At 40.0% G+C, this 16,213-nt stretch overlaps 6 protein-coding genes across 6 annotated transcripts; 5 read left to right on the plus strand and 1 right to left on the minus strand.

The window, feature by feature from the left end:
- Window positions 1-101: 101 nt before the first annotated feature.
- GCK72_008256 (uncharacterized protein) lies at window positions 102-351 on the plus strand (the record flags this gene model as incomplete). The annotated part of the gene is made up of 2 exons (XM_053726728.1): window positions 102-187; window positions 231-351. 2 exons carry the CDS (start codon window positions 102-104, stop codon window positions 349-351), a joined length of 207 nt encoding a protein of 68 aa, XP_053586305.1.
- Window positions 352-644: 293 nt separating this feature from the next.
- Window positions 645-2,306, plus strand: GCK72_008257 (uncharacterized protein; the record flags this gene model as incomplete). The annotated part of the gene is made up of 7 exons (XM_053726729.1): window positions 645-730; window positions 774-873; window positions 1,127-1,235; window positions 1,279-1,378; window positions 1,632-1,748; window positions 1,793-1,892; window positions 2,202-2,306. The coding sequence occupies 7 exons, from the start codon at window positions 645-647 to the stop codon at window positions 2,304-2,306; spliced, it is 717 nt and encodes a 238-aa protein (XP_053586306.1).
- A 407-nt stretch (window positions 2,307-2,713) lies between these two features.
- Window positions 2,714-3,590, plus strand: GCK72_008258 (uncharacterized protein; the record flags this gene model as incomplete). Its single annotated transcript, XM_053726730.1, has 2 exons — window positions 2,714-2,827; window positions 3,471-3,590. 2 exons carry the CDS (start codon window positions 2,714-2,716, stop codon window positions 3,588-3,590), a joined length of 234 nt encoding a protein of 77 aa, XP_053586307.1.
- A 144-nt stretch (window positions 3,591-3,734) lies between these two features.
- Window positions 3,735-4,596, plus strand: GCK72_008259 (uncharacterized protein; the record flags this gene model as incomplete). The annotated part of the gene is made up of 2 exons (XM_053726731.1): window positions 3,735-3,964; window positions 4,479-4,596. The coding sequence occupies 2 exons, from the start codon at window positions 3,735-3,737 to the stop codon at window positions 4,594-4,596; spliced, it is 348 nt and encodes a 115-aa protein (XP_053586308.1).
- Window positions 4,597-5,602: 1,006 nt separating this feature from the next.
- Window positions 5,603-6,076, plus strand: GCK72_008260 (uncharacterized protein; the record flags this gene model as incomplete). The annotated part of the gene is made up of 1 exon (XM_053726732.1): window positions 5,603-6,076. The coding sequence occupies one exon, from the start codon at window positions 5,603-5,605 to the stop codon at window positions 6,074-6,076; it is 474 nt and encodes a 157-aa protein (XP_053586309.1).
- A 2,561-nt stretch (window positions 6,077-8,637) lies between these two features.
- On the minus strand, window positions 8,638-13,858 carry GCK72_008261 (uncharacterized protein; the record flags this gene model as incomplete). Its single annotated transcript, XM_003104890.2, has 8 exons — window positions 8,638-8,750; window positions 8,836-9,455; window positions 10,504-10,639; window positions 10,686-10,921; window positions 11,607-11,697; window positions 11,744-11,945; window positions 12,956-13,059; window positions 13,828-13,858. The coding sequence occupies 8 exons, from the start codon at window positions 13,856-13,858 to the stop codon at window positions 8,638-8,640; spliced, it is 1,533 nt and encodes a 510-aa protein (XP_003104938.1).
- Window positions 13,859-16,213: the final 2,355 nt, after the last annotated feature.

Genomic DNA, 16,213 nt, shown 5'->3' on the forward strand with positions numbered 1-16,213 from the left:
TTTCGGTGATTTTTTACCGATTTTTTATCTTACCCACGCGTTTGTCTCTTTCTCCCTTCTAATCCATCACTTTCAGACCACTAACACTACTATCAACAACCATGGCCGTCACCCCGCAGATGTTGTGCCCCCTCTGCGCTGAAATCTTCAGTGACAAGAGGCACGTCTACAAGCACCTCAAGTACAGGTATGCAAAAAGTTTCAGAGTGCTTTTAAAAAATTGATTTCAGGCGATTTCAATGTGGACAGGGAGGATGTACACGAAAGTTCTACACTGAGGATGAGAAGGTGGCACATTGTGCAGAGGAAGGGCACAGGGAAACGTTCAAGGTAATAATGATAATAATTTAAGCTATTTCGGTGCTTTTTGCACAGAAAACAGTTGAAAATTGCAATTTTTCGTCTTAAAATTGGTGTTTTTGTCTCTTTTGAAAATGATGTTTTGAGGCTGAAAATTGGAAAAAAACAATTTTTCATCTGAAAAATGACAATTTAGAAAAATGACAATCGGGATTCCATTGCAGTTTTCATGTTTTTTCTCGATTGTTCGGTAGTTTCTCACCGAATTTTTATCTTACCCACGCGTTTGTCTCTTTCTCCCTCCTAATCCATCACTTTCAGACCACTAACTCTACTATCCAACCATGGCCGTCACCCAAACGATGTTGTGTCCACTCTGTAGTGATTTGTTCACCGACAAAAGACACGCCTACAAACATTTTCATTATAGGTATGCAAAAAGTTTCAGAGTGCTTTTAAAAAATTGATTTCAGGCGATTTCTGTGTGGAGAAGAAGGTTGCAATCGAAAGTTCTACACTGAGGATGAGAAGGTGGCACATTGTGCAGAGGAAGGGCACAGGGAAACGTTCAAGGTAATAATGATAATGAAAATTGCAATTTTTCGTCTTAAAATTGGTGTTTTTGTCTCTTTTGAAAATGATGTTTTGAGGCTGAAAATTGGAAAAAAAAACAATTTTTCATCTGAAAAATGACAATTTAGAAAAATGACAATCGGGATTCCATTGCAGTTTTCATGTTTTTTCTCGATTGTTCGGTAGTTTCTCACCGATTTTTTATCTTTCCCACGCGTTTGTCTCTTTCTCCCTTCTAATCCATCACTTTCAGACCACTAACTCTACTATCCAACCATGGCCGTCACCCAAACGATGTTGTGTCCACTCTGTAGTGATTTGTTCACCGACAAAAGACACGCCTACAAACATTTTCATTATAGGTATGCAAAAAGTTTCAGAGTGCTTTTAAAAAATTGATTTCAGGCGATTTCTGTGTGGAGAAGAAGGTTGCAATCGAAAGTTCTACACTGAGGATGAGAAGGTGGCACATTGTGCAGAGGAAGGGCACAGGGAAACGTTCAAGGTAATAATGATAATGAAAATTGCAATTTTTCGTCTTAAAATTGGTGTTTTTGTCTCTTTTGAAAATGATGTTTTGAGGCTGAAAATTGGAAAAAAAAACAATTTTTCATCTGAAAAATGACAATTTAGAAAAATGACAATCGGGATTCCATTGCAGTTTTCATGTTTTTTCTCGATTGTTCGGTAGTTTCTCACCGATTTTTTATCTTTCCCACGCGTTTGTCTCTTTCTCCCTTCTAATCCATCACTTTCAGAGTCACAACAGCAACAGCAAACTCAACAGCAAAAATGGCGACTTCTCGAATGATGTGCCCGATTTGCGCGGAAGACTTCGATGACGTGCGACACGTGCTCAAGCACTTCCGTTATCGGTATGCAAAAAGTTTCAGAATTCTTTAAAAAAATTGATTTTCAGTCGCTTTCCTTGTGGACACCAAGGATGCACACTCGAGTTCTACTCGGAAGTGGAGAGGACGGCCCACTGCACCGCAAACGACCACAGGGAAACGTTCCGGGTAATAATGATAATAATTAAAGCTATTTCGGTGCTTTTTGCATAGAAAACAGCTGAAAATTTCAGTTTTTCGTCTTAAAATTGGTGTTTTTGTCTCTTTTGCAATAAAAATCTGGAAAACTGGCGGAAAATGTAATGTTTCATCTCAAAACAAGGGTTTCTGGAACTGGTATGAAAGATTTTGAAAAATAGGTCAAAATTGCAGTTTCAATCTGGAATTTCGGCCTAATTTTCGAGAAAAATCTTGGAAATTAGCTAAAAACTGAAGAAGTTCTCTAGAATTACCCTCGAATTTCAAACAAAATTTCAGATCATTCGTGTCCCGTACCTCGACAAGCTTGTCAAGTTGATGATCAAGGACGCGAGGAGATTGTTCAGGATGAGAGCGGCGCCTCCGGCAGCAGTCCGTCCATGATGTGTGTCTCGTCCAATCGTCCGATCGTGTCTCGTCCAATCGTCCGATCAAATTGTCGTCCCATTCCCATTCCCATTCCCATCCACCTACTCACCATCATAATCTAATGTTTTATTTGTATAATTGTAGAATACGGGTTCCTTTCTTCATTTTTTTTCTGTAACATAATTTATTTTCTTCTTTTCCTCTTCGCCTCCCTCTGCCAATGTAACATGTTTTATTCTTCCCATCTCCACATTATGTCAAGCTTGTATATATTAATAATTATCATTTTTCGGGATTCCATTGCAGTTTTCATGTTTTTTCTCGCTTTTCGGTGATTTTTTACCGATTATATATCTTTTTCATGCATTTTTCTCTTTCTCCCTTCTAATCCATCACTTTCAGACCACAAAAACTATCAAGCCATGGACAAATTCTCAAAAATCAAGAAGGTTCAACAGGAGGAGACGGCTCAGGAGAAGATGGAGTGGGAAGCCGCTGGAGCCAAGGATTCCAGTGATGATTCGTCAGATGAATCGGTATGGGAATAGGCTGAAAACCATACTTGTCAAATCACGGGCCGGCCCGCGGGCCGGCCCGCAGGGCCCGCAGCAAGCTTTTTTTTCAATATTTTGACGGGCCGGGCCGGAAGATTTTTTTAGCGGGCCCGGCCCGGCCCGTGACAAGTATGCTGAAAACAATGTTTTGAGGCTGAAAATTGGAGAAAACGGCCTTTTTGAAGCATTTTTCATTTGAAAAATGACATTTTAGATGGTTTTCCAGGCAAAAAGCAGTTCTGCCGTGCCTTTGACGCGTTTCAGAGCCGTAAAAGACATTTTTAGCCAAAGTTCTAGACTTTAATGGCTTGAATGTTTATCGATTCGAGCATCCAGGCAATCAGGTGCACCTTTGACGCGTTTCAGAACTTTCTCAGAGAGGAAACGTCACAAATATTCAAAAAATACTTGTCTTTGAGCATTTTTCAAGCCGAAATTCTCATTTTGTGTCAAAATCAGCCTTTTTCGAAGAAAAATCCGGTTTTGAGAACAGTTTCGATACTTGAATTCCGAAAATTAGCAGTTTTTCTGATTTTTTTTCTCTAAAATTCATGTTTGAAAACTCTAAAACAGGCAAATTCTCGGGAAAATCTTATCGAATAATCCCCAATTTCCCATTTTTCAGGACGACCAACAAGTGCCGCAAAAACAGACGGAAGAGACACGCAAACGTGCTGAGCTCTGGACAAATCGCGAGAGAGTTCTCGTTTTGTGCTCTCGCGGAGCCGATGTTCGTACTCGTTAATAGCACAATAAAGTTCTTACAACCGCGCTCTACCGAAACTGAAGAAAATAGTGGGCGAAATTGAGAGACTCAGAGAAAAAGAGACATTTTTCAAGGGTGTTTCGGTGGAGCGCAGTTGTAAGAAGAGTGCCGAGCTAATACCTGATGAAAGATGTCAAGGATCTGTTGCCTCACGCGAAAGGAGACTCGAAATTGGATCAACAGAAATCACTGAAAGCACTCAACGAGATTGCTGAAATGAAGAATTGCACGAAAGTGATGTATTTCGAGAGCAGAAAGAGAAAAGACACGTATCTTTGGATGTCGAATGTGGAGAAGGGACCGTCGATCAAGTTTCTCGTTCACAATGTCCATACGATGAAGGAACTGAAAATGTCTGGAAATTGTTGCCACCGCAAAGGAGATAATAATTTTTTGGAATTTTTTATTGTTTTAAACCTTTTTTTGTTGAAAATTAGTCGATTTTAGTCATAAGAATGTAACATTTTCTGTATTATCAATTTCAGACACAGAAATTTTGAATTTTTCAAAAAAAAAAATTGAAAATCTTTATTTTTGCTCTGAAAACCAATCTAAAATGTTTTTAGTCAGAATTTTCTATATTTTTCAGCTAAAATTAGGCGCACCACGAAAATCGGGGAAAGTCCGCACGGTCGAACGCAAAGTGCCGCGCACTTTTTTCAGTATTTTTTTTCTCAATGATTTTTTGGCAAATTTTCAGCGATTTGTGTATTCTATCGGTATGAAAATCACATTCTTGTCATGAATTTTATTGATTAAAGAAAACAACATTTATTTAGAAAATAATAAAAGTAAAAACTTCCATAGCAATGGATTTTATCGAAGAGGATCGATATCTCAAATAAGTGGAATTGGTGTGTATTCCAGATACGCTCGTAATGTTGAAGATGAAAAAGAAATGAAGAAGAAGCTGAAGATGAAGAAAAATCATATTCAGAATGGAAAACGATTCTTCAAGCGAAAGAAAAAAAGAAACCGCAGTTGATGAAGATCCGTGATTGTATTTCTGTAATAAGTTAGTGTTGTAAGCAGATTCTTAGAGTTTTTAAAAAATTATGTTAATTCCGAAAACGTCCGACAGATCTTGAGTGGTTTTGTCTCGAAGATGAACAGTAGAAGAAAGCTGGAATTCAAATCTGAAAACTATCTAAATTGAGCCCCTTTGCATGATTACAAGGCAAAATAACGAAAAAATTAATATTATTTTTACAAAATCAATAAAATTCATAATGACAATGAGATTTTGATACCGATAGAATATACAAATCGCAGACAATTTGCCAAAAAATCATTGAGAAAAAAAAATACTGAAAAAAGTGCGCGGCACTTTGCGTTCGACCGTGCGGACTTTCCCCGATTTTCGTTCCCCGATTAAAAGGCGCTCCCCGATTTTCGTGGTGCGCCTAAAAATGTCCTATTTTCTCGAAAAACTCTTTAAAAACTTACTTTCCATTTTACTCACTGAATAATTAAAATTCTGAAAAATGTTAAAAATTCAGACTAAAGTTTTTCAAAAAATATTCTTGAAAAATTTAAAATTTAAGTAAAAATCCTTTAAAAAAATATCCATTTTCTGTGTCAGGAAATAATCTTTTTTTGATTTAAATTGTTATTTTGTTGAAATTTTGAATATTAGCGAGTTTTAGTCATGAAAATGTAAAATTTGTTGGATTTTTATAACTGTATCTGTCTGTCTGTCCCAACACCCTGTCCGGATATCCGGATGTCCCCGGATTACAATGGGCGGTTCCTGAAAGAATGAGTTTTGTGGACATCTGGACATCGCGGACACACAGCCTTTTTGATTCCAAAAGCAAGGCTATCTACCAACTTGGACTCGATTCGCTTAATTCTCGAGAAGTTGGCGCTTTGGAGATGATAGAGGAACTACTCGGACACCATTGCTTCGGTTTCGTTTCGCATCGGTATGGATACCAACAGTAAGACCTGCTTCTTCTATTTTTGACAACATTTACCAATTTTAGGACCCCATGGACAAACGTCCACGAATGCTAAAGTCAAAGCCCTCTTCCGAACCCACCAACAACAACTTTGTTGATTCATATTATCCTAATCGCCCATCTGCTTTCGAATCGTTTTCTCTTTACAATATTGCAATCAATTTTCGTATAAGAGGACCAAACTCAAAGAGCTTCTTGAACGACGAACCATCCGACAATACGGACATCGCTCTACCACCTCATGAGTCTCAGCAAGACGTCTTATCACCTCTATTCCGACACCAAGTTAAATCATTCAAAGTGGACAGATTCAATGTAAAACTTGATTTGGTCAAACAGCACGCCGCTCGTTTCTATATCCCTGAGCACAATGATTCGGATCCACGCTCATCTGAAGGCTTCTACAGACGAATGTGCCTCCTTTTCGTTCCTTGGCGTAGTGAATCCGAAATTTTGAGCACCTACGGACTCGATACCTACTTTGAAACTTTCCCAACTATTTGAACGTGCTCAAATCCCAATCTTCCATAATGTATCATGACTTGGCTCGCTGTATTTCAGTCTATAGAAATCTGAAAAACGAGCAAAGTAACGCCACACGAAAGGCTATGGAAATCAAAGTACTGTTTGCCCAATTGTCTCCACTTGCAAAATGTTTCTTATTTAGGCCGCGGTTGATGTCGACACCATGCAGAACGCCATTAAAGAGATGAATGAGCAACAGCAAACGTTTTTCAACCTGGTAGTTCGTGATGTTGCCGATGGTGAAGCTGGCAGATCTGCTACCCATTACTATTGTAGTGGAACAGCGAGCACGACTAAAACCTACGTGATTGACTGCCTCGCCGACTTCATCGAGCACACCTATGGCGATCTCAACAACCAAATGTCATTGCCATCTGTACTGCTGGCTGCACCTACCGGCTTAGCCGCCATCTCTATAAAAGGGCAGACTATCCACTCATTGTTTTGGATTAAGGTTCAAACTTCTTCATATTCACCTTATGAACCTCTAAGCGACGAACAAAGAGATCGCCGACGTACGCTATTCCAACACGTTAAACTTATCATCATCGACGAAATTTCAATGGTCGGATCAATAATGCTGCAAAAGATAAATCTTCGTTTGAAAGAGATACTCGGATCAGAGGAATGTAGAGGAGTTTGTGTCGCCACGTTTGGGGACCTATTGCAACTGCCGCCCGTCAAATCGCCTGCTGTATTTGCAGGTCTACAACCCTACCACTAACCTCTTCATTAACCTATCATTTTTCAGGCTTAACCCGTCCTGCTGCTCGCAAGATTTTCAACGGGTGTGGAATGGGCGCCAACTTGTGGCATTCATTTCGTTTCTATGAACTCACAATCAATATGCGACAAAATAACGACCCAGCATATGCAGAGATTCTCGGTACATCTTCAGTGTCTCTTCCATAACTTCTTAGCTCATTACAGGACGTCTTCGTATGGACTTCCTCATTCGCTGAGGTTCAAGAGTTTAACCAAAGTGTGGTAGATAGCTTAGACACTATGACTATCTCCATTGCTTCCTTCGACAAGGAACTGAAAGTCGTTCGTAAACGAATACGGCGCCCATGGTAACAGAAAGGTTTTCATGGATTGATTTCATTTCTTATCTCTTCTTTTCCAGAACACACAATTCTGAACGTTCGCGCCAGTTCCTCAACTCCCCCAACAGCCATCGAACTTCCCAACATTGCAGGCGGTCTCACTTCAAATCTTGTTCTCACAGAAAATGCTCGCGTTATGCTCAAACGAAACATTGATCAAACAAAAGGATTGGTCAATGGATTAACTGGAGTTCTTGAAGATGTTGTAGTGGAAGCTGGTTCAGTAACTAGCCTCTCCGTTCGGTAGGCTATATTCCCATTACTACTGTTTCGCATCTTCCCTTTCCAGATTTGATCGCATCCCTACCGAAGTAATATCAATCACACGCGTCCCTGTTGTATACTCTGGTCGTAGAGGTTCGCGTCACTGTCGCCTGCAGTTCCCTATAGAACTGGCGTACGCCGTTTCAATTCACAAGTCACAGGGATTAACACTTGATTCTGTGATTCTTTCAACAGAGTGGGTTTCCATTCGACTAATGCTTAACTACTTCTACTTTTCCAGGTCTATCTTCGCTCCTTCACAACTATATGTAGCATCCAGTCGAGTTAAACGACTATCCGGACTTCATCTCATAGACTTGAATCCAGCTCGCGCCTACTCCGACATATCTGCGGTGGACGAATATGAGCGTCTTCGGACAAAACCTGCGTGCCTTTTTGAAATGCTCGACTTTATGTAATATAAATAACCGCTTGTTTTACCCATCCCTAACCCAACGTTTTCAACAATCATTTTTACCCCCTCATTTCTCATTCTCTTTAATATCTAAAGCCCCCTATTGCTTGCCAATTCTAATAATTTATAAATAATGCTTTCCACTTGCACTCAGATTTTTGCCTGACTCAAACGTACATATCAGACACTAACTGGGGGCAATGCAAATGTGCTCTATTCAACTCTAAAAATAGGCGCGTCTTAGTCGTAAAAATGTAAAATTTGCTGTATTATCAATTTCAGACACAGAAAATTGATATTCAGATTTTTACTGAAATTTTGAATTTTTGCTCTTAAAACCGATTAAGAATGTTTTTAATCTGATTTTTCTATATTTTTCAGCTAAAAATGTCCTATTTTCTCAAAAAACTCTTTAAAAACTTACTTTCCATTTTACACACAGAATTATTAAAATTTTGAAAAATGTTTAAAATTCTGACTAAAAAACTAAAGATTTTCAAGAAAAAATTCTTGAAAAATTCAAAATTTAAGTAAAAATCCCGAAAGTATCCATTTTCTGTGTCAGGAAATAATATTTTTTTGATTTTAATTGTTATTTTTGTTGAAATTTTAAAATTAGTCAGTTTTAGTCATGAAAATGTAAAATTTGTTGGATTTTAGCACTGTCTCCCGGTCCGGATGTCCGGATGTCCTTGGATTACTGTAATTAATAATTTTTATTCAAAATTCTCCAAAAGACCGCCAAAAAACATAATTTATTTCGCCTTCAACCATCCATCCAAAACGTCGGAAATCTTTTGACGAGCATTCGTCAAATAGACACTGTCAAGGGAGGAGGCACCGTACATGTCAGCGCAATGGGCGGTTCCTGAAAGAAAGAGTTTTTGTGTGGACATCTGGACATCGCGGGCATCGCGGACACACAGACAGACACCCCCCTCCCAAAAACTAACCATTAATAACAACTGGCACAATATCCGAATTAGCACTCGTCAACTTTCCAAGTGCATGCCACGGATCGATATCTCCATTCGGCAACAAAATACGGGCGGTATTCAACTTATCACGTCCACCGTAGTACTGATTCGTGTAATCGACAGAAGTCTGCACCTCCTGACTGTTATACGCGGCTCCATAGATGGCAGTACACTCATCGATATAATACTGAGCGGGCAGATTGGCGACACCTCCAAACCACGGTCCAGCGGTGGCCGAGGCGGTCGACTGATAGTATCCGAACTCTGTACACGTCTGCCAGACCCACGCGCGGTCGGATTGAGCCTCGCCGAACGAGGTGTCCTTCATGAACGAGATGAAGCCGTTGTAGTCGATATCGTTGCATCCGAAGTACTCGTTGACCAGATTGAAGTAGTCGTTGACTTGTTTCATCTTCTGAATTGTTGTCGTCGCTTTGTTGTTGTGATATCTGCAGATGGCGTGGGAGATTGTGAGTTGTGTGGCGAATGAGCCGGCGGCGTCTCCCGAGTATTGAACGACTTCCATGTATGGAGAGTAGACGGTCTCCCAGAAGTATTTCAGGGATTTGTCGTCGAGTTGGATGTCTTGGCACAAACTGAAAAATGAAGGGAAGATTAGGAAGGAAGCATAGAAATCAAAGCTCTAGGGGTTTAGATTTCCAGAAATGAGTAAGTTAGGCCACCGGGAATTGTGGAAATCCGGATGAAACGAATTTTGAGAATTATCTTCGTGGCCTAGGAACCCTAAAATGAGATTGTTGGGCCGTCAGGATAAATTCAACTAAATGAAGAACTTCGGACATCTGGACGGGCAGACACATAGACAAACAGACAGACAAACAGACAGACAAACAGACAGGCTCAGCGCTGTGACCAATGTATCTTAAAACTATGCAATTTGTTGATGGCCTAGAATCCTCAATATGGGAAAGTTAGGCAACAAAACTTTTTAAGAACAATTCGATTTAGCGGACATCTGAACATAAGGACACACCGACAGACAGACCCTTAGAAACTACTCTTAAACAGTTTTAAGCGAATTTTGCAATTTTTAGCGGAAAAAGACTGCATTTGATATTGCGTCATGGAGCCCTTTATAGCTTTATGATGTCAAACTATATATCAGTGTGTAGATCAAACCTAGATCTCTATTTTTGTAGTTGACAACTTTTTTGTATGGACACTCCCTAGGGAGATATGGCGTGTTGAAGTTTTTGTCCTCTTGGCCTCGAGTACCCTTGGCTATATCTCCTCAGGGAGCAGTCCTACAAAAAAGTTGTCAACTACAAAAATAAAGCGCTAGGTTTGATCTACATATTGATGTAAAATGTGGTACTGCAGAATTGAAATGGACTCCGTGAGACGTGCTCAAATTTTACTGATTTTTCAAAAAAAAACATTGATTTTTTTTTGAACATTTTCAATTGAAAAAAACATAGAAATAGGGAATACTGGAAAACAAGAAATGAGCAAAAGACATCAGTCTACAGGTGCACAGATTCCGGACATCCGGACTCACAGACACACAGACACACAGACACACAGACAGACAAACGCTAGATAGAGTAGTGGTAGCTATAGGATATTCGGACGGTAGCTACTGGACATCCGGACACAAACACACAGACAGACATCCAAACTTACTGGAAAGCGGTCTTCAACTGTTTCCGTCCATCGGTAGTCTTCAAAAGAGAGGCGACCAAATTGAAGCCGGCGGTGACGCTAGTAGCACAGTCAGTGGAGTTACGGGAGATTGAGTTCTGCACAACTTCGAGGTACTCTGCAAAATGGGACATCCGGACACGACAAACACACCGATAACTAACCCTTGAAGTCAACTTCCGCTTGGACTGGACCACTAGATCCGACGGCGGCGTAGACGAGTTCCGGGTGTTTGGCACGAGTCCACGCGGCGAGGGCTCCCGAGTAGGATCCTCCGAATGTGACCCATCGGGCGTTGGCGAGTTGTGGGTATTGGGCGGTCATTGCCTTGATGAAGGCGGCGGCGTCTTCGATGGCTTGTGCGGAGGAGAGGTATTTCAGGTTGGACACTGACATGTCGCTGGAAAAATTTAAGGGTTAGTTAGGAAGTTTTCTCGTAAATAACAAATCTGCTCGGATGTCTGTCTGTCCAAATGTCTCTAGAATTTTGAGCTTTCCAAAAACCGTTTATGATGCTGTATGTACATATGCATACTGTAGTTTTAAAGATGGTCAGAAAATTAGTGTGTAAGTGTGTCCAGGTGTCCAATAATTTTTTGTATGTCGTCAATCTGTGTGTCGGTTTGTCCAGACGTCGAAAATTCCAGTTCATCATAAATACAACAAAAATCATGGGTTTTCTGAACCTGATTCCGTGATCGTTATTTTAAAACGCTGTCTGGCTGTGTGTCTTTGAATCCGGATGTCCTGTTACTTGTCTGTCTGTGTGTCCGGATGCCCAGATGTCTGTCTGTGTGTCCGGATGTCCAGATGTCTCACATGTACATCTGGGATGCCCAAAAATTCTAGATTCCCGAGAAGTTCGAAAAAAATTTTAAGCTGATTAGTGTCTGTCTGTGTGTCTACCCGCGTCCAGATGTCCAATATTGCTTCTCTGTGTGGATCGGTATGTCCGGATGTCCGGGATTTCAGTTTCTTCAAATAAACCACTCGTGCTTGCGAATCATCTATCTTTACTAGGTCATTTTTGTCTGTCTGTGTTCCTGTTTGTAGCTCTGTCGTGTCCAGATGTCCCCCCAACTCACCTGGTCGGCTTCGTCTCTCCATAGAATCGATGCTCAATATCGAACACCCAGGCTCCCTGTTTGGCGGCCAAGTTGGTCATCTCGAGTCCAGCTGCAACATTTTTTTGTACTTGTACTTCAAATTTCAGAGAACTTACGATAAGAGACCCAATAGCTGGATTCCGGTCCCTCTCCACCCAACATAAGGAATGCTGGTCCACCGTCCTTGTACCATTGATTGTTGTGCCAATATCTCTGTTTGAATGTCTTTCCGACGGACGAGTCGAAGTGGTCGAGTGTTTGGGTGAAGGTTCCCGAGACGACAGTGTCGAAGTTGATCTTATGGGATACTTCGGACATCTGGAATTACAGTTTCTGAGTAGAACTTCAATTTCTGTACATTTTGAACCTAAAACCAAGGAAAACTGATGAAAATTCTGGAAGTTACAGATTTTCGAAACATTTAGAAAATATCCGCAAAATCAAATTGCTGTAACTCAGCAAGTTTTAGTGCAAGTTCCACAAAACACACATCTTTAAAATCAGCATGCGAAGAGCTTTCATATGAGTATAATCATGCCATGGTTCTAAAAATTTTAAAAAAAATCGCTGCCGTGTAGTCCTCTCGGACAAGATTTCTGCTCAATTCCTCGTTTTCTCACATTACAAGCTCTCTTAAATTAAATGTTATTGGTTATGCAGTTGTGGACATTCGGATTGACATGCGGACAGACAAACAAACAACGGTAAGAATCTAAGCGCTGTGACCTTTTTTGTCACCTTTGCCTACATGGACCCTCAAAAAGTTGGCTATATCTCCCTAGGAGGCGCCCGTACAAAAAAGTTGTCAACTACAAAAATAGAGATCTAGGTTTGATCTACATATTCATATAAAATTTGGGATACTGTAGAATTGTAATGGACTGCAACTCTATCACGCAGTAGTATCCCTGATATCCCTGATCCCATTTTCAAATCTACTCACACCTTCTTTTCATTTTTTGTGTTTTCCCCTCAGCGGTTCACTCCTTTCATCCTTTTTCCTCATTTTTTTTTGCAAATCCCGTCCTACCCTCAGATCCCATTAAAAAGTGGAAGGGTTGTGGTCTTGATGTCCTTTGTCTCGTTTTTTTGGATATCGAAAGTACGAGAGATGGTTAGACGGTTCATGAGAACTTTTAGACCCCCCTCCCCTATTTGAGAGAAAAAAGTTGGGATACTGTAGCAGTAGATGATGGGGATGGGAATATACTCTTGAGGTCTCAATACCTCGTAAGTTGTTGCGTCATAACCCAGCGAATCTTACGCAATTTGAAAACGCGCATAGTTGTAAGACTCAGAAATGCGGACATCTGGACACACAGACTTACCGGTGGAGTCTTCTTCATACCGCCACGTGGACGACCGCGAATCATGTTACGACGGATGCGTTTCTCCTCGGCCGGAGCGGCGAACACTTGGCTCAGCACGCATGCTGAAAAAATGGGAAATAATGATGATACAGGAAGAGGGACTGCAACCTAGGATATGAGAATAGTAACCACTAGAGTTGCTAGGAATGCGGTTGTGAAATGGCGGAAGATGGAAGACGGAATTAACCCAATCAAAAAAATCTATATTTTCATGCTAGAATAGGATGAAAACTATCCAAAACCGGTCCCAAATGTCAAAAAGGCGCAAAAAACGAAAAAATCTAGATTTTTTCCTGATAGCCACTACAGTAACCCGAGAAGAGCAGAAATCGGGGCCTCCACAAGGGTACAGTGTCCCAGTAACTACAGTAACCAAGACTACAGTAATCCAAAAAAACCGTCATTTCGGTACAGTATCTCCCAACGTACTACAGTACTTCTCGCTATGTCTAATCTACAATAAGTGCAATAAGCTACATTAACTGATGCAACACTACAGTAACCAGGACGTGAATACAGTACACTGGTTATGACTTAAGTTATCTATGTACGTAACATTACAGTAACCAGGATAAGAGAATAGCATGACTACAGTGACGTCAGTAACTGTCCTACAGTACCACTTGCCTACTGTAGGAACTAGAGATTACAGTAACACTGTAGATACAGTACCCATAGACTACAGTACCCCCAGTGACTACAGTACTCCTAGGCTACAGTATCTTAAAGTCAACTTACCTATTATAGGGGATTTGATGCTACAGTAACACCGGAGGTACAGTACCCCTAAACTACAGTACCCGCTAGACTACAGTATCCCATTCACTCACCTGCCAACAACAGCACCACCACTTGTCTCATCCTTGTTTCACAAATTTCTCTTTTTTCCAAAAAAAAGAGGCGAAAAAGTGAAATGAAACAAGAGTCTTTGTGATAAGGGCACACCTCTTATAGAGAAATTTATCACTGAAACACTTCTAATTCCGTTTTCAGTCAGCACTATCAGCACATTATTAATCAAATAATGATGATAATCAGAAAAGGAAAACGGGAGAGAGACGAAAATTCGTGGCGCAACACTCGATTACTAAATCATCGTTTCAAATTTGACGTACATAATTCCAGAAGGGGGAAAGTTCAAAATATGAAAAACTGGAAAGATGAAAAGTAATCTGGTGCGCCTTTGACGCGTTTTGAAAAAAAAACTCTTGGTTCCTCTAAGCCAGCGGTTCTTTTAATCAAAAACCTTACATAACTGCTCCAAAACTCTTGAAATTGCGATTTTTGAAAATCAGCGCGTCGAGACGGTTCAGAAAAGTATAATCACGGATAGGATTAGTGCAAATTGGGTCTCGACACGAAAAGTACCGTAGCCTGGGTTATTGTAGTTTTCGTGGCGAGACCCAACTTGAAGCGAATCTGGGCATGATTATACTTTTCTGAAAGCTGAAAACGAGCTGAATGTGATGTTGGCAAAAAAAAAATGGAAGGACACTGAGACGCCATAGGCGCGTTCTCGAAAATCATCATTTGCTGTAAATTTGCTGGAGAACTGTACCGGATATCTGGATGTACAGACAGATAATTTATCGAAATTTTACTCGAAACACCACGATTTCGAGACAACTGGGGCGCTATTGACGCGTATTTGAACTTGCGGGTGTACCGTTAGTCACTAGTACCTACAGTAACTTTTCGTACTACAGTATCTAGTGGAATGGATATTTGGATACACATCTACACAGACAGACAAACAGACAAACAGAAAGACATCACAACTCTTACATCACTCTGACTCCAACATCTAGGCGAGTCTCGGACCGATAATGTGCAAAAAAGCGAGAAAATATTGAAATAAGAAAGTTGATTAGAAGAAACTCAGAAAAATTTAATCCGATTATTTTCGTTTTTTTCGGTCACTTTTCTTAGAAAATCGTTGAAATGAAAAGGGGAAGAAGAAGGAATGGTCAGAGACTATTTTGATTTTTTGGTCACTGTTTTTTTGTGTTTTTTGGCACTGCATAGTTTTACTATTTAGAATTTCTGGCCTACCGTTGACGGATATGGACATCCGAAAATTCAGAAACTTTAAAAAATAGTAATAAACCAAGAAATTGATTGGTGCACGGTCCTCTTCGAAAAAGAAGTGCAAGAAAATTTTTGATCTACTGTCTCAATTCAAAATTTTTTTAGAAACTTGCAGGTCTACAACTGTATTTTCTTTAGTTTTTAGTAATAAGGTAATTTGTTTTATGGTTTCCAAGAAATCGATCAAACTTCGACAAAAAGTAATTTTTTAAACTGAAATAATATCTGAGACCAGAATTTTTTGCTTTGAATGGGGGAGGTCGATAATGCTCTCTAAATAATTTCAGAACTAACATTGTGTTCCTTGCGATTTACGCTAAAATTAAAATGAAAAAATGTTGTAGACCTGCAATTTTCTCAAAATTTTTTGTTTTGTGAGAGTAGATCAATAATTTCCTAGCAGTTGCTTTTTGGGAGACTGGGGAGACCATGCATCGATAGATTTCTTGGTTTTTTACTATTTTTTCAAGTTTCTGAATATTTGGATATCCAGATGTCTATTCACCCTATTATTCGCTAAAGGTACGTTAGCGCTTCTAAGATAGTGAAACAAAAAAGGCGAGGTGATGTTTAGCATGATTACCGGTGTTTTCTTAATCTGTGGGTCTGTCTACTCTAATATTATATTAACGGAAATTTGTTTCTCCAAAAAGGACGGAAAATGTTCTCCATCGTTCAAAACATATTCTGGTACATTTCAATCTCGCTGAAACCACTTTTTGGATGACTTCAAAGTTTCTACTTTTAGCACTGAAATCTCACGAAACCCTGCATAACTTTTTTCAAGAAATCGTTCTGCAAAATTTGACTACATATTCTAAAAGAGCACGTTTTCAGCTTTTTATCCATATATAATTCAACCCAGATCTCCAAATTATGTCTGGATGATTCCCTAATAAAGGTAGCTCCAAACTATCCGGTCATTTCTCTCCTCTACCCATGTGTCCATTTTGCCTCCGATCTGACACTATTTCAAGTACCCTCCCCCCTCTAGACTGCTCCCGAATACCCCCGTCTGCTCTCACTTCAATTCACCTCTTTCTTTTCTTCAATCGTCTTCTTCCTTTTCCTCTCTACAAACACTTTTACCGTCACGCCGACTCTCTTCCCAAATAAGAACAAGAAGAA

This window comes from Caenorhabditis remanei, chromosome III, assembly GCF_010183535.1.
Source record: "Caenorhabditis remanei strain PX506 chromosome III, whole genome shotgun sequence".
NCBI classification, from domain to species: Eukaryota; Metazoa; Nematoda; class Chromadorea; order Rhabditida; family Rhabditidae; genus Caenorhabditis; species Caenorhabditis remanei.